The 27,466-nt window shown below is 61.6% G+C and overlaps 4 protein-coding genes across 5 annotated transcripts in view; 1 reads left to right on the forward strand and 3 right to left on the reverse strand.

Moving 5' to 3' along the window:
* The window catches only part of SNRPD2 (small nuclear ribonucleoprotein D2 polypeptide), a 184,986-nt gene that overhangs the window by 6,740 nt on the left and 150,780 nt on the right, over nucleotides 1–27,466 (reverse strand). The gene's annotated exons all lie outside the window — the stretch shown is intronic.
* PPP1R13L (protein phosphatase 1 regulatory subunit 13 like) lies at nucleotides 1,529–16,232 on the reverse strand. Of its 2 annotated transcripts, XM_058674254.1 has the most exons (15): nucleotides 15,856–16,232; nucleotides 14,105–14,335; nucleotides 10,088–10,202; nucleotides 9,860–9,939; nucleotides 9,613–9,755; nucleotides 8,791–9,277; nucleotides 8,602–8,700; nucleotides 8,418–8,509; nucleotides 7,783–8,266; nucleotides 6,571–7,049; nucleotides 4,601–4,732; nucleotides 4,166–4,299; nucleotides 3,620–3,786; nucleotides 2,503–2,702; nucleotides 1,529–2,057 (listed from the first exon to the last, which is right to left on the reverse strand). In XM_058674254.1, the coding sequence occupies exons 4-15, from the start codon at nucleotides 9,912–9,914 to the stop codon at nucleotides 2,019–2,021; spliced, it is 2,511 nt and encodes an 836-aa protein (XP_058530237.1). In that variant the 5' UTR covers nucleotides 9,915–9,939; nucleotides 10,088–10,202; nucleotides 14,105–14,335; nucleotides 15,856–16,232; the 3' UTR covers nucleotides 1,529–2,018. The 2 variants fall into 2 exon arrangements, with proteins under 2 accessions (XP_058530237.1, XP_058530236.1); XM_058674253.1 differs by lacking the exon at nucleotides 14,105–14,335.
* POLR1G (RNA polymerase I subunit G) lies at nucleotides 17,413–19,359 on the forward strand. Its single transcript, XM_058674259.1, has 3 exons — nucleotides 17,413–17,519; nucleotides 17,756–17,897; nucleotides 18,104–19,359. Exons 1-3 carry the CDS (start codon nucleotides 17,429–17,431, stop codon nucleotides 19,317–19,319), a joined length of 1,449 nt encoding a protein of 482 aa, XP_058530242.1. The 5' UTR covers nucleotides 17,413–17,428; the 3' UTR covers nucleotides 19,320–19,359.
* ERCC1 (ERCC excision repair 1, endonuclease non-catalytic subunit) lies at nucleotides 19,363–26,493 on the reverse strand. Its single transcript, XM_004597941.2, has 9 exons — nucleotides 26,238–26,493; nucleotides 25,777–26,001; nucleotides 21,810–21,913; nucleotides 21,274–21,373; nucleotides 20,866–20,942; nucleotides 20,648–20,747; nucleotides 20,182–20,253; nucleotides 19,994–20,062; nucleotides 19,363–19,521 (listed from the first exon to the last, which is right to left on the reverse strand). Exons 1-9 carry the CDS (start codon nucleotides 26,340–26,342, stop codon nucleotides 19,468–19,470), a joined length of 906 nt encoding a protein of 301 aa, XP_004597998.2. The 5' UTR covers nucleotides 26,343–26,493; the 3' UTR covers nucleotides 19,363–19,467.

Here is a 27,466-nt window from a genome sequence, read left to right on the forward strand (position 1 = left end):
CCAGGATGTTAAACATCCAGGACGGACAGGGAAGTCTGGGAACCCCAATATCGCCTGTCACAGAGAGCCTGCTGGGCTCCTGGTGCAAAAGCTCCGAGGTCAGAACCGAACCGGTGCCTTGGAGGCCTGTCCTGGGGCCCATCTGCAGCGCCAGCATCCCATACCGGCAGCGGTTCAAATCCCACCTGCTCCGCCTCCTGGTCAGCTCTCTGCCCAAGGCTTTAGACCACTGACAGGGGAGACCCAGAGAACCAGTGGATGGAAGAGCTGTCGCCTCTCTGTAACTCTGAAGTAAATTTTTTTTGTCAAGTAAATATTAAAAATAAATTTTACAAAAATGTGTGGTTGGAGGGCACAAGGGGAGTCAATAGGGTCAGAACAGGAGCAGCTATGGTGGCCTGGAGGGCCCCCAGTGGCCAGTTTCTCTCCATCACCCTGCCTCGCCCACCAGGCCTCTCAACCCAACTCATCTGGGTCCGTGAGGTCCCTGAGCAGCGAATCAAACCCAGCCCCCTATGCACACACACACCTCACCCATCCCCCTGGCTTGTTTTTGTAATTTTTTTTTAAATTGGAAAGCCTGATTTACAGAGAGACAGAAAGATTTTCCATCTACTGGTTCACTCTCCAAGTGGCTGCAATGGCCAAAGCTGAGCTGATCTGAAGCCAGGAGCCAGGAGTTTCTTCTGGGTCTCCCACTTTGGTGCAGGGTCCCAAGGCTTGGGCCATCCTCTGCTGCTTTCCTAGGCCACAAGCAAGGAGCTAGATGGGAAGTGGAGCAGCCAGGACATAAACCAGCACTCATATGGGATTCCAGCGTCGCATGAAGCAGTTTTACTGGCTATGTCACATGCTACCAAAATTAAGACATTTTTGAAAATCTTTCAATATTTATTTATTTTTTACTGGAAAGGCAGATTTACAGAAAAGTGAGAAGGATAGATATTCTATCCACTGGCCCATTCCCCAAATGTCAGCGACAGCCAGAGCTGAGCTGATCCAAAGCCAGGAGCCAGGAGCTTCTCCCAGGTCTCCCATGTGGATGAAGCGTTCCAAGACCTTGGGCCGTCCTCCTCTGCTTTCCCAGGCCATAAGCAGGGAGTTGGGTGGGAAGTGGAGCAGCCGGGACACGAGCCAGTATGCCTGAGATCCTAGTGCATGCCAATGGAAGGTTAGCCTACTGGGCCTGCAACCAACAAATCTTTACAAAGAATAAATAAATGTCCAGAGAGGTCGTGTAACACAATAGTGACCTGGAAGGGCTGGAAAACCATGCTGGGGGTCACAGCCAGCAGGAAGCCATGGGAGTTAGCCAGGGCTTACTGGACGGGCACTGCCACCAGGTGATGGCCAGTGGACAGCCTGCTGTGGGAAGACGGGCACCTGCCTGCAGGTGTGGACTCTGACACACACAACACGACAGAATCACCTTGATGGGAGCTCCCAGAAGGCTAGCTCACCAAATACCAAAAACCCAACACCCAACTGTGCCTGGATCCAGGACCCAATCAGTAGCGGACAATTTCTGTGCAAATTATCTTTATTTATAAAGAACATATTGCCCCCATGGCTATAAATGGACGACCCCTGCTCCCTCTGGGCAAGGCACTTAACAGGTGGCAGCCTGCCTCCCCCGGGGGTCCCAGAGGCTGCTGGAAGACAGGAGGTGAGCGGGCAGCACCCAGGGCTGTGGGCAGGGTCACCCAGCCCCAGCTGTGCTAGCTGAGGGGCTGCGGCTGCAGAGGGAGTGGGAGGCACTTGGGAAGACAAAGGCGTGGGGGCGTGCCCGCCCTCAGTGGTTCCACACCCCACTGGTGGGTCACCGCTAAGCTGAGGGGCACTTCCCTTCTGCCCCCACCTCAGGGGCAGGGGTGGCTGGTGGGAAAGCAGAGAACCAGGAGCCTGCCCCTTAGGGCTGGGGCGCGGGGGCACGCAGCAAGGTCAGGAGGGCAAGGTGTATGGTGAAATCACGCAGATCTGACCACTCCTGCCTCCTGGCTGGGCATCCATCCATCCAGTTAGACCTTGTTCCTCTGTGGCTTCACCCTGGGGAAGAGCTGGGGGGGAAGGGGCAACCACAGGATCATCAGGCCCCGGAGCTCCCCTCCTGCCCCTCCACCCCACGTCTGTCCCAGTGTCCACCAGGACCAGGCTTGCACTGGGGCAGCAGGGGATCAGATGGGAGATTTCCCGAGTTTCCCCACATGGCCCACCTGGCCCACCTCCACCCACCTCCTCCCTGGGCTCTCCCTGAATGGGGAATGTAGCATCCTCCCCCCCCCCATCTTAATGACACTCTTCCAGAAGTTTCGTTAAGATCAGAGACGACAAGAATCACGTGTGAGCAACTGCCAACACATCAAATGACCTACCCACTCACAGTCCACCAGCCTGGGGGTGCGGCGACCACCTCACTGGCTCCCCACACCTGCGCACCCCCACTTCAATGAGTAAACGAACTTTTCCTCTCTTCCACCACTGGCCACACACACGCCGACTCACCCCAAAGTAGTTCCGGGGCACGTAGCCCTCCTGGCCGTGTAGCGAAGCCCACCACCAGTCAGTCTCCTCGGGCCCGTCCCTCCGCAGCACAGTGACCGGCTCGCCCTCGCGGAAGGACAGCTCGTCTCCAAACTCGGCGCTGTAGTCCCACAGCGCATACACCGCGCCATTGTGCATGAGCCCCATGCTCTGCTCCACGTCTGCAAGGAGCAGGTGCCCGGAGGTGAAGGGATGGCTGCCCGGGCCGGCCACGCCCCCAGAAGGGCTACGCCCACGCGGGGCCACGCCCAGCAGCACTGGCCGTGGGCTCCAAGCAAGGCTCCCCTCACCCGCCCCTCACCTGGGCCGGGCTCCACCCCCGGCAAAGGCCACGCCCCCGCAGGGTCATGTCTTGGCAGGGTAACGCCCCCCAATAGAGCCACGCCCCAGGCAAAGGCCACACATAGGAACACACCCCCTGCGCGCCACGCCCCCGAGCGCCGGCCACGCCCTACATGCCCCGCCCCCTGAGTACTGGTCACGCCCCAAAGTGCCGGCCACGCCCCGTCAGACACCGGGAAGTTAGTCCCCTGACCTTCCAGGTTTAGCACCTGGAAAATCCTTCTCCCCTCCCTCCAGGCGTGTTGTCTTACTTCACCAGCCTCCCTGGGGGAGGCCAGGGCTTTGCCTGGCTCTGACAGGGTAACGGCCCCTGTCCGCAGCTCGCAGCCCCAGGCCTCAGCTCGCCTGCCATCTCTAACCCTACGCTCATCAGGCCCTAGGGACGGCCTTCCTGCCCGTCCCTGCGACCCCTCCCTGAAGGCCAAGGTCCGCCTCGCCCTCCTGCAGCCCCCTCCCCGCAGGGGCCCAAGGCAGAGCCTCCCTCGTCCCACTCCACCGGGGCATGAGGAGAATGCCATCACCTCCGGCGTCCCCAGGGTGGACCACCTGCCCGGCCCTGCCCTGCGCCCGCTAGACGGTGGGACAGGACCGTGCAACCTGCCATCTCCCCAGCTGAGCGCGCAGCCCAGCGCTCTGCAGGCGCCCGGTGCGCAGTTCCCCCTCCACTATTTGCACGCCAGCTCCCCTCCCGTGAGGTCCTGCCCGACGCCCAGCCCCACGCAGCCCTGCCTCGCACCTGCCAGGTAAGTGGCGCAGTCGGCGTAGCCCTCGCGGTACGGGTCGCACTTCTCGATGGCCGTGGCGCCGTCGCTGAGCGTGGTGGCGAAGATGGCAGCACCGTGCTGCACCAGCGCCATGCAGATGGCTGTGTCGTTGCAGGACGCCGCGCAGTGCAGCGGGGTCCTGGGTGCAGGACGGAGGTGTGAGCATGCGCGGCCCGACGCCCCGCCCCCAGCCCCAGACACGCCCCTCACCCCCGCCACGCCTCTGCCCCTGGACAGGCCCCTGACGCCCACCACGCCCTGCCCCTGGACACGCCCCTCATTCCCGCCACGCCCCCAGCCTTGGGCACACCCCTCACGCCACGCCTCAATGCCACACCCCCACAGTGACACGCCCTGTTCTCCAGCCACACCCTCCGGCACCCCATCGTTCCTGGGCACGCCCCTCAGTGCTTACACTCCGCCCCCAATGCTTGGCACGCCCCTAGAAGCCCTGTCCGGCCCCGCCCACGATGCTGGGTCCACCCTCAGCCCCGCCCCTCGCCCCGCCTCCAGCTCACCAGCCATGGCTGTCAGGGGAGTTGACGTTGGCGCCCGCGGCGATGAGGAAGTCCACGATGGGGTAGTTGGCGCCGCAGATGGCGTTGTGCAGGGCCGTGATGCCCTCCTCGTTGGGCTGACTCGGGTCGTTCATCTGCGTGGACCGGCGGATCGGGGAAGCTCAGCCTCGCGGGGCCCCCCCACGGAGGCCCCTCACCTCCCTCACGTCCTTCACCTCCTTCACCACCTGTACCACCTCCAGCTCCCTGGTGACGTGGCCACCCCGCCATCCCGCACTGCCCCTGCTCTGCAGCCCCTCACCTCCATCACCTCCCTCACCTCCTTCACCACCTCCAGCTCCCTGGTCAGCTTGGTCACCCCGCCGTGCCCCACCGCCCCTGCTCTGCAGCCCCTCACCTCCGTCCCCCCACCGCCCCTGCTCCGCAGCCCCTCACCTCTTTCACCGCCGCCTGCACCACTTCCAGCTCCCCGGTCAGCGCGGCGTCCAGCAGCAGCACCAGCGGGTTGAGGCGTGCGCGGCGGGCCTTGCGCGGGGAGCCGGCCTTCCGCAGCACCGAGCGCATCTCCTGCGGGGGAAGGCAGAAGGAACGGGATCCTGAGGCCCGCACACCCACCGCCCGATGGGGTGCAGGGCTGGGATCCTCACAGTGGGAAATCAAAAGGACATTGGAAACAAGGGTCTCATCCACATTCCCCTATTCCTGGATCCTTCCCACCCTAATCAGTGGGCCACATGGGCATGCATACTTCTTAATTGTATAAACATAATTTTTTTAAAAGTTGTTTTTTTTTTAAAGCCATCCTATCCTTTCACACAGTGATTGTGAAACAGCCAGTCAATTCCTTTCATAACAACAGCAAGTGCTGCATAGCACTGTGCTATTACGCCACCAAGTCTGAGCCCTGGGAGTTTGGAATGCCGCCGTCCAGCACACTGTGCCCTGAGCGTCCTCATCTCTACCCCCTGCCCCGTGTATCCCGAGTGCAGGAGCGTGCAACATTGGTTTCCCTGTTCTTACTCCCACCAAGATGCGGAACATTTTAAGAGATTCCAAGAGCCATAGTGATGAGTCAATTGGCTCCACCCCTCCAAGCCCCGGAATCCCATATGGATGCCTGTTCATGTCCCAGCTGCTCCACTTCCCATCCAGCTCCCTGCTTGTGGTCTGGGAAAGCAGTCGAGGATGGCCCAAAGCCTTGGGACCCTGCACCCGTGTGGGAGACCCCAAGGGGCTCCTGACTTGGATCAGCTCGGCTCCGGCCGTTGCAGCCACTTGGGGAGTGAACCAGAAGACAAAAGAGCTTTCTGTTGTTCTCCTTCTCTTTGTAAAATCTGCCTTTCCAAGAAAAAATATTTTTTTTTAAAGGACAAAACCTAAACTTTGTAAATCACCATTGTTTTTTTAAAAAAAGTGTTAGTCGAACACATATAATACTGGGGCTGATATGTGGCGGAGTGAGTTAAGCTGCTGCTCACAATACAGGCATCTCACACAGGAGGGAGGCTGGCTGTTCTTCCCAAGCTCCTGGCCCCTGCACCCACACGGGAGACCCGGATGGAGTTCCAGGCTCCCGGCTTCAGCCTGGCCAAGCCTTCCTCTGGGAGTGGTTCTGCTCCTATTGAGTACCCACCTGGGGTGCTGGGCTTGGTTTACTGTGTACAGGCCTCCCCCAACAAGTCACCATGCAGGGACTGGTCAGGGGTGGGAACGGCTGGCAGGTCACCTATGGCAGTTCTGAGCCAGTGCTGCTGGTAACCCTCGCACGCAGGCTGTCATGGCCCCATTTCACAGATGGGGACACTGAGGGCCACAGCAGTCAAGGGTCTCGCTTAGGGCTGACAAGTGGCCCAGGGCTGGGACTGTGCTCCAAGCAGACCTGGCTCTGCCACTGGCACAGGTACCTGCGACACCCATGGCCTTGAGGTTGACTCAGGCTTTGCCAAAAGGGTGTGTGTGTGTCCGGCTGGCTTTCCAGGCCCCTCAATAAACCCTCTGTGTTACCAAGACCCGGTGAGCAGCAGCTGTGGATACTCAGTATCCGGGACTTCTGCTTGCCCCTCCCGTCCTCCCCACCCCAACTCGCGGATGCCTAAAGACTACATTTCCCAGCCTCCCTTGCAGCCTGCTCCTGACCAATGGGAAGAGCTGAGTAACAGGTGTCACTTCCAGATGCTTTTAAAACACAAGGGGGCAACTTTCCCTTTCTGGCTGCAAGGCGGACTTGAAGCCGGTCTCTAGGGCGTCCAGAGCCTGGATGCTGACCACAGAGCCACCCACCACGCCAGGACCGCATCCTTGTGGGAAGCCGAGGCGGCTTGTGTCTCGACACCAGGAAGCTTTGGGTCATGCGGCAGCCAGATCCCAGTGCTGATAAACACCCCGGCTCTTCCTTCGTTTCTCACCTGGCTCTGCGGCTGCTCCGGGGGGCTGCTCTGCGGCGGCGGTGGAGGCGGGATGGGGGCCGGCGGGGCAGGGGCAGGGGGCCCAGCCCTGGCCTCAGACCCCTCAGTGATGGGAGCCAGCTCGGGCTCAGCAGGACCACCCGGCCCTGCCGCACCGCCGTGGCGGTGGAAGAGGCGGTTGATGATCTGCTGGTACTGCTTCTTGTGGGTGGGCGGCAGGGCCACGGTGGGGCTCTGCTCCATGGAGCCCCTGCGCTTGAGGGGCCGAGGGATCTCAGCCAGCACACGGGCCACCTCCTCCAGCTCCGGCACCGACTGCGCCTCTGGGGGCAGCGCTGGCTGCAGCCGCGTGGGGCTGAGCGGCCGGGCCACAGGGCCTTCGTCCACATCCCCGGCCTCCAGGGAAGGTGCCAGCAGCCCCTCGAGCTCCGGCTCTGGTTCCAACTCAGTGGTGGCAGCAGCTGCGGGCTTGGGGGAGCCTGGGAGAAGCAAGAACTCCATCAGGGTTCCAGCACACCCCTCCCATTACTTCTCTAGGCTCCACCTCCCCACAACTTCTAGCACCTGCTGTGTGACCTCAGGGCACTTGCTGTCCTGGGTCATGCCGTGGTCCCTGGTGAATAAAGGCTCAAGCCTGTTCAGCTGGACTCCCCAGATCTCAACTGACAATAATGACTGCCACGACTAGCAGGTTTCCTATGTTCAGAACTCCACGTGGATGGATGTCATGTCTTGATGAGATGGGGTCTACAGGGTTGGCATTGTGGCACAGCAGGTAAAGCCGCTGACTATGACACCAGCATCCTGTAGGGGTGCTGGTTCCAGTCCTGGCTGCTCCATTTCCAATCCAGCTCCCTGCTAGTAAGTCTGGGAAAGCAGCAGCAGATGGCCCAAGTGTGTGTGCGTGTGTGTGTGTGACTCTGAATCCACATAGGAGATCCAGGAGGGGCTCCTGGCTCCATTTGAAGAGTGAACCAGTGGATGAAAGATCTCTCTCTCTGTCAATCTGCCTTTCAAATAGCTAAACAAACCAGAAAGGATCTATGCCCAGAGAGGTCAGGTGTTGGCTGAGGGTCATGCAGCATGGGCTCAGGCTCTGCCCCTGAGCTGCCCCCCAGTGAGAGTGTGTGCCCAGGGTAGTGGGCTGGGACCTGCCCCCTGCCACCTGTCCTCCTGGAACCCAGCCCTCTGGAGTCCCCATTGCTGACTCACCTTCGTTCATAGCAGGCCAGTTCTGTTGGGGGGCCTGGGGGCCAGAGGTAGGGGGCTGGGGCTGGGGCTGTTGGGGCAGTTGGGGCTGCAGAGGTGGTGGCTGGGGCTGTTGTTGAGGCTGGAGCTGTGGGGGTGGCTGGGGCTGGGGCTGGGGCTGGGGTTGGGAGGTCATCTTGGGAGGGGGTGCTCGCGCAAAACCCGGGGAACCATGGAGCACTGCCCGGCCGGCGCCTTGCTCCCAGAACGCATTTTGCAGTTTGAAGATGATGCTGAGGGGGATTGGCCGCTGGCGGGGGGCGCCGCGCGGCTGCGGGCTGGACGGAGGCATGGCGACGCGGCTGACCGGCTGCCAGCTGCGGGGCAGCGTGCCCGAGGGTCCCGCGGAGCCCAAGGAGCGCCGGTAGCCGCCCACATCCGAGCGCCGCTCGTTGGCCAGCGGGGAGACCTTGTAATTGCGCGGCAAGGTGGCGCTGGTGAGGTTGTCCTGGGGAGAAGTGGAGTGTGGGGGGAGGCAGGAGGTGAAGAAGTGGGCAAGAAAATCCCGGAGGCGGGAAACGCAGGAGAAGGAAGCAAAAGCATGCAGAAGGGCGGGGAAAGAGGTCCCTCCACCCCGTCCAGCATCCCCCACCCCTCACCTTGCCGGCGGCCCCCAGCCCATCCAAGCTGCTCTCTCGCCAGGGCAGCAGCTGTAGGCTCGGTGAGGCGGGCCGTGAGAAGACATCCAAGCCTGAGGGACGAGGGTCATTAGGGTCAAGGAATCAGTGGGGCGGGGACGGGGGTGGTCGGGTCTCCTCCCCCCCGGGTCGCCCGCTGACTCACGCTCATAACTTGCTGTCTGCGAAGTCTTCTTCTCATACGCCACGTCCAGGTCGGACTCGTTCCAGGCTTTGGGGGGCCGCCGGCGCAGGGTCAGGTCGTCTGCAGGGAGACATTGCACGCGAGAAAGCTCGTGAAGCGCCCCTGCTGGTGCCCCTCTCCCCGTCCACCAGGTTCAAGTTCGCAGTTCACCTTGTGCGCGCAGCGGCGGAGCGAAGGCACTACCGCCCGCGCCCAGCAAGGGGCTCCCGAAGGCGGCCGGCGCGTCGTAAGGTCCACGTTCCGGGAAAAAAGCCTGGGGCCCCTCGGCCAGAGGGCTGCCCCGCGGGGAACCGGCGCGCCCCAAGAAATCGAAGGGCGTGGGGGCCCCCTGCTGGCGGAGCGGGCCCGAGCCGGGCCGCGGGGAGGGCGCGCGGCCCAGGGGGCTGCTTGTCCCGTCAAAGGCGCGCGGCCGGGGCGAGGGCGCACGGTCCAGGCTGCCATAGGCGTCGGGCTGCAGGTAGAGCGGGGTGCGCGGCGACGACGGCCGGCCCTTGGGGGACAGCTGGCTGTAGGGGAGCAGGGTCGAGGCGTTTTCCGAGCGCGCAAAGGACGCGTCAGCGTTGTCGGTGGCCGCTTTCCGGGGAGACCCTCGGCTGCCGAAAGGCTCGGGGATCGGGCTGGAGCTGTACCGGGACATCTGTGGGGGAGGCCGGGATGCGAACGGGTCATCAAAGCCATCCCTGGAAGGAAGGCTCGGGGCAGGGGCGGTGTGGACAGAGGTCATCGAGGTTCACTCTGTAGGAGTGGGGCTGGAAATGCAGGTGAGTGCGCAATGCTGCGGGGAAGAAGCCCTGACTCAAAGCTGAGGCTGGCGTGCGCGTCACCTCCCTCGTGACATTTCAGGGAAGGCCCTCTTTCTGAGAGTCCTGTGGTCACTCTGCACACCTGCAAGGCTGACCTCGGGCCGGGGGTGGTTGGTGGAGACAAGCTGGCTTTGGGGAGAAAGGCAGTGGAGATGCGGGGGGAGCTCACCCTGGAGGCGGCTCCGGCCTGGGGACTGGGGTTTGCTGGTGAATCCGACCACAGCGATTCCAGCTGTTTGGTCAGTTCGTCCACCTTGGCCGCCGCCGTGTCCAGCTCCATCTGCTTTAAGTCCATGTGCTTCATGGCCAGAGCTAGTCGGGGTGGAAGGACGTTATATTAAACCCTGCACCCATGGGTCTCTCGGCCAAGGCCCAGCCCCCGACAGGCGCCGCCCACACACACCCCTCCAGCTCACATTGGAAGTTCATGTCAAGGAGATCCCGTGCGCTCTGGAAGGCCTCGCTGTCCATGGTGCCGGCTGAGCAGATGGGGCACCTGCGTGGTGATGGGGGGACAGTCTCAAAGCCTGTGACCCCCACTCCACCTCCCGGGGACCAAGGGGCAAGGCGGAACCCCACGGCACTCCCCCACCTCCCTCCCGCTGGAAGTTTGGGCAGCCCCAGCCCCTGGAAAAACCAACCACCTAGAAGTTTCCACAGGCCACTCTCTTTATGCGGCTCCTGGTCCGTCTTCAGCCCAGCCCGAGTAGGACTGGAAACATTCCTTCAAGGGTGCTCTTAAGGATCACCTCCTAGGCGCTGTGGACATGGGGGATTGGTGAGGCCTGAGGCCCAGGTCCTGCACTAAGCGCGCGCGCGCGCACACACACACACACACACACACCCAAGGGGATGGCTAAAGGGTTCAGTTCCTGCCATCCACATAGACAACCCCTACTGAACTGGTGGCTTCTGTCTTCGGCTTGGCCCAGCCCTGGCTGCAGCTGGCATCTGGGGGAGTGAACCAGCAGGTTTCCATTCTGTCTTACAAATAAATTTTGAAAAGAAACACAATTTCTGGGGTTGGCGTGGTGGCTCAACATTCTAATTCTTCGCCTTGCAATGCTGACATCCCCTGTGGGTGCCAGTTTGTGTCCCGGCTGCTCCACTTCCCATCCAGCTCCCTGCTTGTGGCCTGGGAAAGCAGTCAAGGACGGCCCAAAGTTTTGGGACCCTGCACCCACGTGGGAGACCCGGAAGAGATTCCAGGTTCCCAGCTTCGGATCGGCGCAGCACCGGCCATTGCGGTCACTTATGGAGTGAATCATCGGGCGGAAGATCTTCCTCTCTGTCTGTCTCTCCTCTCTGTATATCTGACTTTATTTTTATTGGAAAGGCAGATATACACAGAGGAGAGACAGAGAGGAAGATCTTCCATCCGATGATTCACTCCCCAAGTGGCTGCAATGCCCAGAACTGAGCCAAGGACTTTAGCTGCTAGGCTACCACACCGGGCCTTCTTTACTAACGATATTATTGGAAAGGCAGATTTACAGAAAGGAGAGACACAGAGAGTAAGATTTTCCATCTGCTGGTTCACCCCGTAAGTGACCTCACCAGCCAGAACTGTGCCAATCCGAAGCCAGGAGTCAGGAGCCTCTTCCAGGTCTCCCACACTGGTACAGGATCCCAAGGCTTTGGGCCGTCCATGACTGCTTTCCCAGGCCACAAGCAGGGAGCTGGATGGGAATTGGGGCTGCCGGGATTAGAACCAGCACCCTGGGATCCTGGTGCTTGAATGCAGAGGATTGGTCAATCCAGCCATTGTGCCAGGCGCAAAACAAATAAATCTTCACACACTTCACACACACATATACAGTTTCTAAAGAAAAAAAAAACCTCCTTTCCCAGGAGTCAGTGGTGCTGTGTTTCACAGCCGGATCCATCCGGCTACACCCCCTTGCAGTGCCCCGGGGAGGGGTGGGGTGGGCCCTGGCTGTTTGCTTTCCTGTCCCCAGAGTTCCCCATCCAGAAGCTGGCCACACTGCCCCATTGTTCACCGGGGACAGGACGCCGCCGGCCCGTGCTTGTGGTCACCAGCCCAAGTGGGAGGACGCTGGGTCAGCGGGAACCGCTCAAGCCAGCCCCATCTGGAGGGCGGGCCATCCCCATGGCAGCCGCCACGCCTGCCAGCCTCGTCACCTCCCCAGTGTTGGCAGGACAGGCGTGGGCACCCGGGCGGGCCAGGGCAGGCTGATGCCCGCCTCGGTCTGGGAGCCACTGGAACAGAACCTGTCAGGGCTGGTGGCTCATGTGTGTGTGACCTTGGACGGCAAGTCCTTGCCACACCTTGTGCCTCAGTTTCCCCACAGTGAGGGGAGGTGACAAACCAGCTGTCCTGGGAGGAGCCCTCTTGGAAGCCTCCGGCATGAGGACCCTAGAACTGTCAGCAAGCAAAGCTTGAACAGCCTCCTCCCCCATTCCCATCTATATTTGGAAAGCTCAGAGTCTACCTTAGGAAAATTCTAGAATGTTCTACAAAGGAGCAGCTTAGACTTCTCCAGTTTCTCACACCACTTGCTGCCTACCCTGAAACCATGGCAGGACCCAAGGGTTCCATTCTTGTGGAATTGGGGCCAACGCCCATTGGCACAGTGAGTTAAGCCACCAACTGTGATATGAACACCAGTTCAAGTCCCGGCTGCTCCACTTCCCACCCAGTTCCCTGCTTGGGAAAGCGGTCGAGGATGGCCCGGGGCCTTGGGACCTTGCACCCACATGGGAGACATGGAGGAAGTTCCTGGCTCCTGGATTCAGATCAGCTCAGCTCAGCTCCTGCCATCGGCAGCCATTTGGGGAGTGAACCAGTGGATGGAGAACTTTCTCTCTGTCTCTCCCCCTCTCTGTATATCTTCCTTTCCAACAAAAAATGAATAAATCTTAAACAAAAAATTCGCGGTGTGACAACACCGTCACTGGGCTCTGGCTTCAGTTCATCTACACAAAGTGTAGGGGGATAAGTTCATGTTATGGGAGTGTGAGAAGCCATTTACGCTGAAGCTGTAGGGGAACTCAGGGGCGTCACACCGCCAGAACAAGGTGGGGGACTAGCCATGCGAGCCTCAGCTCCCTGCAGCAGCACCCAGGGGATACAGATACTCAACACCTTGGCAGAAAATGCAGGTGTGTGGATTTCTTTTCTTTTTTTTTTTTTTTTTTTAATATTTCTTTTAGGGCCTGGCGGCGTGGCCTAGTGGCTAAAGTCCTCGCCTTGAACGCTCCGGGATCCCATATGGGCGCCGGTTCTAATCCTGGCTGCTCCACTTCCCATCCAGCTCCCTGCTTGTGGCCTGGGAAAGCAGTCAAAGACGGCCCAAAGCTTTGGGACCCTGTACCCGCGTGGGAGACCAGGAAGAGATTCCAGGTTCCCGGCTTCGGATCGGCGCAGCACCAGCCGTTGTGGTCACTTGGGGAGTGAATCATCGGGCTGAAGATCTTCCTCTCTGTCTCTCCTCTCTGTATATCTGACTTTGTGATAAAAATAAATAAATCTTTAAAAAATAAAATAAATATTTCTTTTTTATTTTTATCGGAAAGGCAGATATACAGAGAGGAGAGACAGAGAGGAAGATCTTCCGTCCAATGATTCACTCCCCAAGTGGCTGCCACAGCCAGAGCTGCTCCAGTCTAAAGCCAGGAGCTAGGAGCCTCTTCCAGGTCTGCCACGCGGGTCCAGGGTCCCAAGGCTTTGGGCCATCCTCGACTGCTTTCCCAGGGCACAAGCAGGGAGCTGGATGGGAAGTGGAGCTGCCGGGATTAGAACCAGCGCCCATATGGGATCGCGGTTCGTGTTATGCAAGGACTTTCGCTGCTAGGTTATCACGCCGGGCCCAGGTGCTTGGATTTCAAAATGTCCGCTTTAAAGCCATCCCATCAGGGCTGCTGCTGGCCTCATGGGTACGGCACCTGCTAAGAATCCCGCATTCTACGTGGGGTGGCAACTCCCAACTCCAGCCTCCCGCTGACGGAGACCCTGGGAGGCTAGCCCACGACGGCTCCAGTCCCTGGGTCCTGTTACCCATGTGGGCGACCTGGACTGGATTCCTAACTTCTGGCTTGTGCCAGGCCCCAAGCTGGCCGTTTGCAGGAATTTGGGGCAGTAGATCAGCAGAAGGAGCTGTTTCTCTCTCTCACTGCATCTGCGTCTCAAATAAACGCGTAAAAAAGACTTAAAACATTACACTTGGCTTTGTGTTTTCTCACGCTGAAACACAACCGCGTCGCGGCTTTTCAAATCTCGGACACGTGCGCACCACTTGGTCAGTGCCTGCTGACAGGAGAGTCCACGCAACGGCCCCAGCGTGTGCGGTTCGCTGACAGCTTGCAGGAAATGCCCGGCCGGGGCGTGGGGCCCGGGCACCAGAGGGCGCCCCAGGTCCCGGAGGCGCACGGCGCCCTGAGCTCAGGCGCCCGGAATGCGCAGGCGGGTCGGGGCAGGTGCCGCAGCTCCCGAGGCGGGGGCGCGGGGCCGGGCGCGGCGCGAAGGCGGGGCGCGGGGGTGGCGCGGGTCGCGTCTCCGTTCCCAGGCTCGGGTCCCTGCCCTCGGCACCCCCAGGCTCTCTTCCTCGGGCTCCCTGCCAAGTCCAGCTTGCCCTTCCCACGTGCTCCCGTCCACCCACGGAGCACCCAGGCCTGGGATTCCCCCTCTGCGCTCCACCCACCTCGCTTGCGCTCCCCACCGGCCCCCTGTGCACCACAGTCCGGCTCTCTGCGGTTAGGATGACCGTGGACTTCCCGGAGGAGGTTTCCTGGGAGGGTGGAAACGCAGACGGGGTGTGGAGCTGGGGATGGGAGGAGCCTCTGCGGATGTCTGTGGGATGAGCTGGGACACTTCTGACACTCCCTGCCTCGGGCCAGTTATCTCTCTTCCCCGTGCCTCAGTTTCCTCGTGCCTGCGTGCGTGCGGATAATGGGAGAATTATACCTTTGGCTGCCAGCGTGGAGCTGGCAGAATCGGGAATTGAAAACAGTGTAGATAAAGCTCGTATCCCTAAGAGCCTTAATTACTGGCCTTGGCTCATTAAGATAACCCAGGTACGAGCGAGCCCCAGGCTGGGGCTGCTGACTCCTGAAGCCCTAAATGCCAGCTGTGGGGGCCCCCCACGCCTGAGGTTCTGGGGACAGGCAGGGTGGGCACTGGGTAGGGGGCAGCTCTCCAGCCTCAGTTTTCCAACGGGTGGGGTAGGGTCCCTGCCTGGGAAAGCCAGACCCACCCCCCCACACACACACAGCAGCCCTGAGCCCTGAGCCTGCAGGCGCCTCAACCAACCACGGGGGATCCTTTTTACGTCATTACTGGCCACCCCCAAGCCCAGGACTGGGGAAACGCCCCCTCTCCCCCACCTCCTCCATTGCCCCCCCACGACCCAGGCAGGGGGAGCAGCCGGCTCCGCCCTTCCCCAGCCTCAAGGACAGACAGACACCTCCAGAATTAGCCCCATCCTCTCTTATCTCCCACAGTACCTCAGGTCAGGCACGATGGCGGGGAGGAGGTGACATTTCTCACCTCAGGGTCAGGGTGACAAGCCCCGGGAGCCTGGCCGGGTTGGTCAGAAAAGCTGGCTGGAGCCGGAAGGCTAAACCCACCCGGAGGGGCCCAGCCCACTCCGCCGCCCGGTGCGACACCCCATCTTCCCCACCCCAGCCTCAGTTATCCCCTCCTCTCTGCGGGACACCCGTGTGCGCACTCGCGCGGGGCCCTCCGGACCCTTCGCGGTGACCCCGGGTTCTGGCACGACCTCGGGCAAACCCCAGATTTTCCCACCGGCCCTGGCCACTGGGAGCCCCGGCACGCCTCCGCCAGGGGGCGCGGAGTGTGTAGGGGGGCGGGCGGCGGGTGTCCCTGCTCTGGTTCGGCAGGTCTGACGCCCCGGTTAATGACATGTTGGGGTTCGCTCAGCGGCACACACAGGAGCTGCCCCCGCCCCCACGCAGCCGAGAAGTGGGAGGGGGAGCGCGGGTGGACGGGGGTGTCCCGAGCGCGCACCCCACTGTCCCTGTCCCAACCAGTGTCTCCCACGTCCCGTGGGAAAGGCGGCAGGGACGGCCACCGTGCGCGATCGCCCCCAATGCGAGCTTCCCTTTTCTGCACCTGAGATCCCCCAAATCCCACCCAAGCAGCCAGAGTGCCCAGAACCCCTCCTCCCCAAAGTCAGCCACTCAAGAATGTCCACTCCCACAGGTTCGAGTCTCCCCCAGTCCCGTTCCGAGAGCTCAGGCAGCCGAGACCCCCTTCGTTTCAGCCCATCAGACACCCGAGTTGGAGCCTGCCAGACGCCCCGCCATCTGCGCACCCCGAATCCCGCCCTGGGACCCGACACCGAGTCCCCTCCCCGGCCCCTCACCCTCTCCCAGGCACGCGGGGTGTCGAGTTCCTCTAGGGGCCGCTGGACCCCAGGAGGGTGGGACTCACGGGTCCGGGGCAGATCCTGGCACCGGGGGATCCCTCCGGCTCCGGCTCCGGCTCCGGCTGCGGGGAGCCGAGGACGGGGCGGGGCAGGCGCCGGGAACAGGTTAGACGACGTGACTGGGGCTGGAGGGAGGCGGGTCCCGCAGGGGCGGGGAGGGGGAGCCGAGGTCGCCGCGAGCACCTTGGGACTTGTAGTCCGCCAGTGGCTTGGTGTCCATTTCACAGACAGGAAGGGCGAGGCCGGGGAGCCGGGAGCGATCTGGCCAGCGAGACCCGGCAGCAATGCCTGGATGCCTCCTTCCCTGTGGCTGCCAGCGGGCGCGCCCCGAGCCCCCTTCCCACCCCGTCCAGGCTGCTGGTCTTTGGGGAGGACTGGGACATCGCCAAAGGGTTAGGAACATGAGTGCCCAGTCCCTAGGTGGAGAAATGTCTCGTTTATTGCCCCGAGACTCCGAGCCTCAATCTCCTGCTCGGTAAATAAAAATTTAAAAAAAAAAAAGGCTTGGGAATGTGGGGGAGGGCCGCAAGTTAAGAACTTTATCAGCCCACCCAGCAAGAGCACAGTCGGGGGGATGGACTACAATCCCCAGCAGCCTCCACGGCCGACATCCAGCTTCTCGCCGCCTCGGGCCTTCTGGGAATTGTAGTCCCAGAGCCCTGAGGGGCGGCTCCTTGGAATGCGTGTTCCCCCACGCGCGGCGGGGAGCTGTGTGGAGCCTCCGGGGCCTTCCGTCCGCCGCGGAGAGTCCCTCCCTCCCGGGGAGCAGAGCGGCCGCCTCCGTCCTGGAGCAGGATCTTTAGTCTTGGCCAGAGGAGGGAAGCGGCGCTGACACACCGGCCAGGAATGCAGTCGGGTGACCCCGTCTCGCCGCCGTCCCGCGGCTCCACCCGCCGCCCCACGCGCTCCAGTCCCGGCGGGGCATGGGAGCGTCCCCCGGGTCCTCGTCCACGTCGGGGCGGAGAGAGGCCGCCGGCCGGGACCCCATCCCTCCCTTCCTCAACACCCCGCCAACGTGGACCACGCGCCTCGCCAGGTCCCCGCGCGCATCCACGCAGGTCACGGTGGGTGCAAGCCCCGCCCCTAACCGGCCACGCCCCCAGTGCACAGGCTCCTCCTCCCGCGTTTCCCGCTCCCCGGAGGCCCCGCCCCCAGGCGTCACCACTCAGTCTGTAGCGTCACCGTTGCCTCCCCGGCCGCCAATCAGGGCTTTTAAGGGAACCGGGAAAGCTCATCCCTGCCGGCCGCGAGCCCTACCTGTGTCTTCCGAACGTCAGCCCAAACCATCTTCCTGTCTCTTTAAGAGCCAAAAGAAAGTTCTCTTACGAAGACCGCCCCTTGAGGGCGGGGCTGGAATAAACCATATAGAAACCCTGTGGGGAGGTCCGCCTAAGCATGGTGCGGCTCCGCGTCCTGAGAATTAGCGAATAAGCTGTTTTTAGCGATTTTTAGATAATAAAATCGCGTTCCTCTCGTGTTGCTGCAGTGCACACGTAGAGATCGCCCCGGTGCTGCCCCCAGAGCGGTCCGGCGCTCAGCGGCGTCCCCCGCACTCTGGCGCCATGTGGGCGCTCCCGGATGAGGCCCCGCCCCCGGAACCACGTGGCTCGGGGCGGGTTGCGGGCCCGCGCGGAGACGAGTCCCGGGATGGCGGGGTCGCAGCCGGGCGGTGAGCGCGCGGGGCGCGGGGGCTGCTCGGGCGGGCGGCCCGGGAGGCCGGGCCGGGCAAGCGGCGGGCGAGGCGGGCGGCACCGGCCTTCTCCATGCCGCCGGCGCCCCGCCAAGGGCCGGAAGTGAGGGTGTCTAGTGCGGGTGGAAGTGGGGTGCTCCCCCGGCCCCCGCGCACACGCGGCTCGTGCGGGGCCGGCTGGTGAGAAAACGTCAACAGCCGTCCTTGTCTTGCAGGGGCCGCTCGGTTCTCTTGTCCTCCCAACTTCACAGCGATGTCCCCGGCCCCCGAGATCCCCCGGTTCTCCTTGGAGACGCTCGCGGGCCCGGACGTGGAGGTGTGGCTTATCCAGGCCCCGGCCGACTTCGCCCCGCTCTGGTGAGTGTCGGGGTGCGGGGTGCTGGCTTTGCCCCACCCTGATGAATGTTTGGGGTGCTGGCCCCATCTCGCTCTGGTTAGTGTCATGGTCCTAGGGTGCTGGCCCCACCCCGCCAAATGAATGTCAGGGTCCTGGGGTGTGGGGTGCTGGCCGCTGGCCCAGCTAACGGATCTGACCGAGCCCCCACCCTCTTTTCTCCCCACAGCCTCAATGGGCGCCTGGTGCCTCTCTCAGGCTCCGGGACGGTCAAAGGCAAGCTGGCGGGCAAGCGACACCGCTACCAGGTCCGCAGCAGCTCCGGACCCGGTGCCGGCGAGGCAACCCTGCTGGCCGGGTCAGCTGAGGCCGACAGCGGACTCACCTGCGCCCCGGCACCCCTGGGCTGTCTCAGGATATTTGAGGCACCCCAAGAATCCCCGTCAGGGACCCCACTGCAGCCGATCCCAGCTTGCCCCCCACCACGCATCCCTCCGGGCCTGAGGCCGCGGTTCTGTGCCTTTGGAGGCAACCCACCCATCCCAGGGCCTGCCCTGGTCCGGGAGAAGAAGAAACGCAAGAAGCGGATGCCCGAGGCTGTTAATGGGCACATGGCCACAGCTTTGGGGGGTCCAGGAATGACCAGGAGCGAGCCCAAGGCCACGGAGCAGGTGGTGGAGGTGGCGGCACAGTTGGAGACACTTCCCGCTGGCACCAAGCGGAGGAAGAAGCGGCTTCAGGGGGCAGAGGGGGCTGGGCCTGAAGTGGGGGGCCCAGAAGCCGAAGACAGGGGGTCGGGGCTGGAACCTGCACTGCTGGCCCCACCTCCAGCAGAGCCGGACCTGTGTCCCCCCAGCAGGAAGAGAAAGAGAGACCCCCGACAGGTGCAGCCACCAGAGGGGCCCGGAAATGATGCTTTGCCGCAGGTGCAGGAGCAGCAGGAAGAACCTGTCCCACTGACCCCCAAGAAGAGGAGGAAAAAGCAGAAGAGACAGAATGTGACATTGGAACCAGAGCCCGGGGCGGTGCAGTCGGAAATGGGGTTCCCAGAGCTCGGCGAGGACATGATGGAGTCCACCTCACCAGGGGCAGCTGGGCCTTGCATGGACGCAGCTCTGATGTCCATCAAGAAAAAGAAGAAAAAGAAGTGGCTAGGGCCAGAGGCAGCAGACCTGGGGACCCCAGGTCCTGTGGAGCCACCGTCAGCTCCAGTGACCCCCGAGAAGGCGGAGCAGAGCCGGCAGGAGGCAGCCGAGCTGGGAACAGAGCCTGGGCTGCCGGGGGAGCATGGGCTGGAAACTAGCACATCCAAGAAGAAGAAGAAGAAAAAGAAGCAGGGCGAGGAGAGCGGGGTGCTGGGGCCAGAGCACCGAGCGGAAATGTCAGAGCCGGTGATGCCGTCCACACATGGACCGAAGAAGAAGAGGAAGCTGGAGCCTGTGTAGTTACCCCTGGGGAAACTGAGGCATGGAAACAGTGGAGGCTGCACCCAGACTGGCACTCAGACCTGGTGCAGCTTTATTGTGTACAATGGGGAGCTCTGGCCAGCGTCTCCCCGGGGGCTGGCAGGGGCACGGTCCTCGCGGACTGTGCTCACCGGGGCACACGCAGAAAAGGCTCATGGAAGACGTCGAAGAGCCGCCGGGCCTGCAGGGCGGGAGGGGAGAGTGCCCAGTCATTAAAACTGCCTCTTGCAGCCTCTGGGATTGGGTTCAGTTGTTTCCCCCCACCTTCTGGGGGGCAGGGGGCCCCTGGATTTGGTCTCAGGCCAGCTGTGTGAGGTTCCTGGGCTGGCTCCCCACCTCACCCACTTGCACACCAGACACTGGGATCTGGGATAGGTGCTGCCTGGGATGCCAGCCTCTGGTTGGCAAAGGGGGCTAGGTCCAGGTCCTGGCCTTCTGCATTCTAGCTTCTGGTAAGCCCCTGACAGCTTAAGTGCCAGGGAGGACCCTAGTGTGGCTCCTGGCTTCAGCCTGGCCCAGTGCTGGCTGCTCAGGGTGTTAGTGGAATGAAGCAGCGGATGGGAGCTCTGTTCCCCTTGAATAAGTCTAATTGACACACGAGTCCTTGCTGATTTGGGGCACCTGCCCACCCCATGTTCTCTTCCAGGGCTCACCTTCTGGGGGCCCAAGCCAGGGCACAAGGCCAGATCATCCCGCGAGGCGGCTGCGAGCTGTTCCAGAGACTGTGACAAGGACAGGTGGAAGGGGGGGAGCGCCAGTTACCCAGTCCCAACTGGGGAGGGAGGCAGGAAGGGAGTGGGTGGGAAGCTTCTAGAAGGGGGACAGGGCACCCAGCACTTACTCCGAACGTGGCCAGCAGTGTCTGGCTGTCAGTTTTGTTGACAGACTTCACAGTGGTCAGGCACTCAGTCACCTGGAAGGGCAGCAGGCCACCGGGGATGTTGGGAGAAGGAAAGCCAGCAGGGCTGGACCCCAGAGAGCACAGCCAGGTGCTCCCCCTGGTGGGTGGGATCCTCACTGCGCAGTCCACCTCGGCCAGCACAGGCGCAGGGCCTGGGGGACACCTCAGCTTTGTTCACTCCTCAGCCAAGGTTTCCTGCTGCCCTGTTGCGAGAGGGGGTGGGCAGGCACACCCTCCTGGGAAACATCCCTGCTGGGTCAGTGATGACCCAGATGGCCAGGGCCAGCCCAGCAGACACCTGAACGGCCTGGGGCTCCCTGGAGGAGGCAGCATCAGAGCTGAGATGTGCCAGGTGGGCAACAAGGCTGGGCCTCCCCTCTGGCTGCTGGTGGGTGGGGGGCCTCACCCGGGACAGGAAGTTGTGCTCCAGCTTTTCCATCAGGAGGTCGGCAGGCTTCAGCTCGTAGGCCTTGTAGGTCTCCAGGTAGCGCGCGGCCTCCTCGGGGCTGGACCACAGGAACCCTCAGTACTGGGAACACGGGAAGGCTCCCAGGCCCCTGCAGCAGCCACTGCTGTGTACACACATCCCAGGACGGGGGGAGGATTGGGGAGCCCTGAGCTCACCTCCAGGCTAGGATGAGGGTGCAGTCGGCCAGGATGCACACCTTGGCCAGCTCCTTGAGCGCCTGCTGCGGGTCTTTCTGGAGGAGAGGAGGTTAGCAGGAGAGGCCCTGCCTGTGCCCTCTGGACGCCCCCACCTCCAGGCACGGGGCTGGGTCAGGTGTGTGGGCTGTAATGAGGAGCTACAGGGGGACAGGACTGGGAGCCATGGGACCAGGACAGGCAGGAAAGAGCAGGCGGAAAGTCGATTCAAGTGACTTGCGCTGCTGGGAAAAGGGGCCGCATCCCGCTCCTGGCCCAAAGCATGGTCTTGTGTCAAGCCTAGAATTTCCATTTGTTTCTACAAGAGCTGGGTGAAGCCCAGTGGTCCCACATCCCAGATGGGGGTGACGCGGCAGAAGCCCCGCTTACCACGTCCACCTGCAGCAGCAGGATGCGCAGGGCGAAGTTCTTGCCCAGGCTCTGCAGGCGCTCGTGGATATAGTGAGGGTGCAGATTGTGGTAGCGGAGGCTGAGGGCGGAGAGGGGCCTCAGAGCCTGCACACCCCCTGAGGGTGTGAGGGTGCAGGCATGAGCAGGAGGGGTCTGCAAGCCGGGACCCCGCTCCTCGCTGAGGAGGGGAAGGGACTGGGACGAGAATGGGGCATGGGCCTGAGGACTGTCAAGACCTCTGCTCACACCTTCCCAGGCCTGGCTGCCCCAACAGCTGTGGGCCCCAGGGAAAAAGCAAGGACTAAATTGGAGTGCAGGGTGGAATCTCCAATCCTGTCAACGCCAGCTGGGAGGCAGACCAAGGAGTCCAGGTATCCCAGCCCCTCCTCCCTCACACCCAGGGGTCCAGGCCCCCAGCTCTTGTTCCTCTGGGCACCTGCAGGCCACGATTCTCCCTCCATCCCCAGGGGTCCACAGCCCAGGCCTTCCAGGGAGAGGCCTGGCTCCCAGCTCACCTGAGGAAGAGGGCACAGGTACTCTGGCCCAGCACATAGTCTGGGAGGACTTCACCGAACTCCCAGGGCACGTTGCGCACAAACTTAAGCACAGGGTTACCTCTCTGGAGAGAGAAGAAGGACACCCCAGATGACCCTTAGGGACAGGGACAGGGCCCGGACCGCGCCCCCTCCTCCCACCCTGCTCTCCCTTGGGTCCTCCAGCATAGTCCTCTACCACAACCCCACTCCGCATGCCCTGGGACTCACTGGATGCATCCCCCTGACTGTCTACTTTGGCTCCTACTTTGGGCCACACCCTTCAAAGCCCCAGTGTGGGGGTGCAAGACACCCCTCTCTTCACTACCTTCACAAATGGGTCCCCATTCTTGCACCTGCTCTGTCCTGACCCCACCCTACCTCCTCACTCCCTCCTCAGGACACACTGCAGGCCCAGCAAGGCAAGCTCTGCCACTCAGATCTCCTGAGCCGCTGTCAGACAAAGCAGCAGGGACCAGGACAGCCATGTCCACCCTCCTGGGGGACACTGTTACACAGTTCCTGACTCCAAGGCAGGAACACCAGGACAGTGTGTGTGTGTGTGTGTGTGCGCGCACGTGTGCTGTGTGACCCTTGACCCTGGGTCCTAAGACACAGGATGACCTGAGACCTTGGTCATTTCCTACCTGATAACATCACCCAAGCCCCCTAAGTCCTCAGGAATGTCCCTGCGGTAGGAGCATCCGGTGACCTGCCCAAGCCACACGGGCGAGTCATCACAGTTCCACCTCCTGACCACCAGGGAGGGGCCAGCGCCCGAGGGCAAGTGGCTCACCAAGGGCCAAAGGTGTCGCCAGTCCCGTCCTTCCAGGTGCAGAGGACAAGAGCAGGGCTGGCGCTGTGGCGTGAGGCGAGGCAGACCAAGCTGCGACCAGCAGCACTGGCATCCCATGTGGGCACCAAGTCCCCTAGCTACTCTGCTTCCCATCCAGCTCCCTGCCAAAGCACCTGGGGAAGCAAGCAGTGGAGGATGGCCCAAGGCCTTGGGCCCCAGCAGCACCCACTGGCTTCAGCCTGGCCAAGCCTGGGGCCGTCGCAGCCAACTGCGAAGTGAATCAGCTGATGGAAGATCTCTCTGCTTCCTTTGAACTCTGCTTTTCAAATGCAAAAAAAAAAAAAAAGAGGCAGAGTGACAAACACACAGATTTTTTTTTCCATCCACTGACTAGTTTACTGTCTCAAGTGGCTGCAACAGCTGGGGCTGGGCCAGGCCAAAATCTGGAGCCAGAACTCCATCTGGGCCTCCCACCTGGGTGGCAGGGGCCCAACCCTTGGGCCATCCTCTGTTGGCATCCTAAGTGTGTCAGCAGGGAGCTGGGTCAGGAGAGGAGCAGCCGGCACACACCGGCACCCACGTGGGATGCTGGTACTGCAGGCAGCAGCTTTACTTACTACACCCCAGTACTGGCCACTCCCCAACTTCAATTGTGAAAGTTTTATTTTGTTCACCTTATAGCCACTGGAGTGGATACAAACAAAAAGAAGGTAGGAGAGGCTGGGTCTAGAGGTTACAAAATCCATTTGGGAGTGGGCGTTGTGGCACAGTGGGTTAAGCCACTTGTGGCACTGCCCACGTCCCAGACTGGAGTTTTGGTCTGAATCCTGGCACTCCACTTTTAGTGCAACTTCCTGTTGTTGCAGGCCCAGGAAGCAGCGTTCAAGTGGAGACCTGCACGGGGCTGCTGGTGTGGGTTGGATGCAGCTCTAGCTATGGCAGCCATGGCAAACGGTGACGGGGCCACCACTGGTACAGCACGTTAAACTGCAGCCTCGGATGCCGGCGTCCCACATTGAAGTGCCGGTTCAAGTCCAACGGCTCTGCTTCCTGCTAATGCCACTGGAAAAGGAGCAGGTGGCGGCCCAGGGCTGGGGTCCCCACCAGCAGGTGATGCTGGCAGGTGACAGCCCGGGGCTGGGGTCCCCACCAGCAGGTGATGCTGGCAGGTGACAGCCCGGGGCTGGGGTCCCCTCCAGCAGGTGATGCTGGCAGGTGACAGCCCGGGGCTGGGGTCCCCACCAGCAGGTGATGCTGGCAGGTGACAGCCCGGGGCTGGGGTCCCCACCAGCAGGTGATGCTGGCAGGTGACAGCCCGGGGCTGGGGTCCCCACCAGCAGGTGAGGAGTGAGTAAGCAGGTACTTCCATCTCATTCTCTATGTGAATCTCCATTTCAAATACATATTTTAAAAATTTTTGGAAAGACAATGATGGGTAGCTGGGCTCCCGCAAGCCTCGGGAAGGGACAATGGAATGTTAAGTGACTGGCATGTATAACCAAAAATGAAAAATAAATTTAAAAACAACATAAAAGAATAAAACGAAAAAAAAAAAAAGAATAATAAAGAACAACAAAAAAACAACTGGCAAGCAGGCAGATCAGCCTTGGAGGCGGTACCCAGTGTTCCCACAGCGTCCAGCGGGCTGGGCTTATGTCTACACCCCAGAAGATGGCCAACGGGCGGCCACGCCACAGCCTGCGTGCCCATGTGCCAGACGGCCCCATTTCTAATCACAGCCAGTGCCAACAAGCCAATGGCTGTGAACTGACAGACACAGCAAGCGTATCATGTCCACCCAGGGCTGAGCCTGTGGGTACAAAGAGGAAAGGGCCGGGGATGCCAACGCAGGAAAAGCCTGCCACAGATGTACCTGCTTGGCCTGCAGGGGGAATGGGTGGGTCACCTGGGAACTCTTTTTTTTAAATTAATTAATTAATTAACTTTTATTGCAAAATCACATATACAGAGAGGAGGAGACACAGAGAGGAAGATCTTCTGCACGATGATTCACTCCCCAAGTGACCGCAACAGCCGGTGCTGAGCCAATCCGAAGCCAGGAGCCAGGAACTTGCTCCAGGTCCCCCACGTGAGTGCAGGGTCCCAAGGCTTTGGGCCGTCCTCCACTGCTTTCCCAGGCCACAAGCAGGGAGCTGGATGGGAAGTGGTGCTGCCAGGATTAGAACCAGTGCACATATAGGATCCCGGGCGCATTCAAGGCGAGGACTTTAGCCGCTAGGCCATCGCGCCGGGCCCTCATTAGGGAACTCTTGATTCATTCACTCAAAGGACGGCCCAGGCCATCTGTCCCCAACGGGTGGCCCCAAATCTACATTCCCACCAGCAAGGTGTGAAGGCTCCCTGTCACCCCATTTTTCAGATGCCTGGCAGCTGAGAGGGGCCTCATCGTGTTTAGGGGTTGTTTATTTTATTTTTTTTAAGGTTTATTAATTTATTTGAAAGGTACATAGATGTGGGGTAGTGGTATAGCAAGCTAACCCTTCACCTGTTATGCTAGCATCCCTTATGCGCTTGGGTTCAAGTCCCAACATTTCCACTTCCAATCCAGCTCCCTGTATATGATTTGGCAAAGCAGCAGAGGATGGGCCAAGCGCTTGGGACCCGGCATTCACACAGGAGACCTGGAAGAAGCTCCTGGCTCCTGGCTTTGAGTCAGCTCAGCTCCAGCCGTTACAGCCATCTTACAGTCACTGGTTATTCTCCAAATAGTTCTGATGGCAGGAGCTGAGCCAGACCAGACCCAGGAGGCAGAAGCACTTTCTGATCTACCATGTGGGTGCACTGCCCCAAGCACCTGAGCCGTCCTCCGTTGCTTTCCCAAGCACCTGAGCAGGAAACTGCATCAGAACTGGAACAGCCACATGCCCCCCGCCTTCCCCCCACCGCTTCAGTACATGTGGAACAGCTGGACAAGCCAGAGGACTGGAAACAGCCTACAAATACAGTCACAGCCCCAGCCAGAATAGGTGCGAGCACCCTAACCCCTGGGAGTTGTTGGCTGGCTGACTGAAGGAATGAATGAACATCACAGCTGAGAGCCACAGCACGGACCTCAGCTCTGGCACCGCCCTGTGCCCACAGTGATCCCTCTAGCTGCTCCCCCTCCTCTGCAGCCCCCCAGGGCCGCCTCACCTGCCGGGGGCTCACGATGATGCTGCTGGACTTCGTCCCGGGTTTCAGGGCCTGGTTGGGGGCCTCGCCGGCCAGGGGCTCCGCGGCCGGGGGGCACGGGGCTGCAGCCTCTGCCGGAGGCCGGGAGATGGCATACTCCGCATAGGTCTGGGGGGCTGGCCGGGCCGGGGTCTCTGGGGTCAACGAGGTGGCGAGGCTGCGCGTGGGTTTGAACAAGGGCTTGGCCTGCAAGGAGGAAGGAAGCCATCAGGGCCTTCCTGGGGGGCAGGGCTGGGCACCCCAAGTGCTGTGCCCCCAGCTCCCGTCCTCTCGGAAGCCGCCCTGCCATTTCACAGACGAGCAAACTAAGGCCTGCTTTCCCCCAGCCGCCCAGCAGTTCCTAACCCACACCCTGGCAGACCACCCCCCTTCCTTCCAACACTCACAGCCCCCTGGCCTCTCCGTGCCCGCCCCAGTCGTACCCCCGCGGGAGGGACCTCCTCGTCGTCCCGGGGGATGACGAATCTCTTCCTTACGGGGGTCCCCGCGGCCGGCGGCACCCTCTCCTCAGCTTTTCCGGGTTCCATCAGGAGCCTGCGGAGGAACACGCAGCGGCGGGAGTGACTGAGGCCTAGGCATCTGGGTTACTCGGCCCCGCACTCCCAGCTGCGACCCCGACCATGCCGCCCCCGACAATCTCGGGGTTCCCTAGCCCTCCGTACCCGAGTTCGGGCAAGCCCCGCCCCCTGGGCCGGCCCACTCCGCGTCGCCCCGCCCCCACGAGCGCCGCACGCCTGGTCCCGCCCACCGCGTGCTCTTGGCCCCGCCCCTCCCCAGCTCGGGTTCCTACCCGGAGCCCTCTCTCTCTAACAGCACCGTGATTGGATCCCACAGCTGCCAATCTCCAGTCGTGATCTTTGTTTTTTTCTCCTTCCCGCTCTGTTGGGCCGGGTCTCCGGGCCCGACGCTCCGCGGCTTCTTACCTCCTCACTGCGCAGCCGCGAGAAACGTGGCCCGGGGATGATCGAGACGTCCCAGCGCTCCGGTGCCTAGCGCGACCCCAGGCTCGCCGCACTTCCGGCCTCTCTGGCCCTTGAGCCCGCCCCCACAGCTCTTGGGGATAAAGGGGCCGGTCCCTGCGCGACTCTATGACTCTGGAGGACCGCGCTGCTCCTAAGGCATTGGGAGGTGTGGGTTTGCGCACCTGGGTGCACCTGTCTCTGAGCGGCTCGTCCCTCTGTCCCTATTGAGCGCCTGTATGGGTTGGAATCCACTTGGACCTCAGTTTCCCTAAACAGAGAGGTGCTTTGTGTGGTGTCCGGATTGGGGGGAGACCCTTGTGTCCCTAGGCAGGGGCGCGCGTCTCGGGAGAGTGACCCCAGGGGCTTGGAGTAGGGTTGGGGGAGCCCCGGGTCGGCCCAGGGAGGCCGGAAGGCTTCCTGGAGGAAGGGACACCCAGTCCACGAGAGCTGGCTGATGACTTGGAGTTCCCTTAGTCACTTCCTGGGCGGCTGGCATCACGCCGCGCTCACTCGGATTACTAAGGGGCCTGCGGCTCGCTGTGGGATTACTACTCTCCTGTATTGTGTCCTTCAAATGGCTTGCTCATATCCTCTGTTCCCTTTTACCTTGTGGATTCCAATTCTGACTCAGTGGAACACGCAGCCGGTACTTCCTCCCCGGTGTAAACTTCATTTATTAAGGTTTACTT

This window comes from Ochotona princeps, chromosome 16, assembly GCF_030435755.1.
Source record: "Ochotona princeps isolate mOchPri1 chromosome 16, mOchPri1.hap1, whole genome shotgun sequence".
In the NCBI taxonomy this organism is placed as follows: domain Eukaryota; kingdom Metazoa; phylum Chordata; class Mammalia; order Lagomorpha; family Ochotonidae; genus Ochotona; species Ochotona princeps.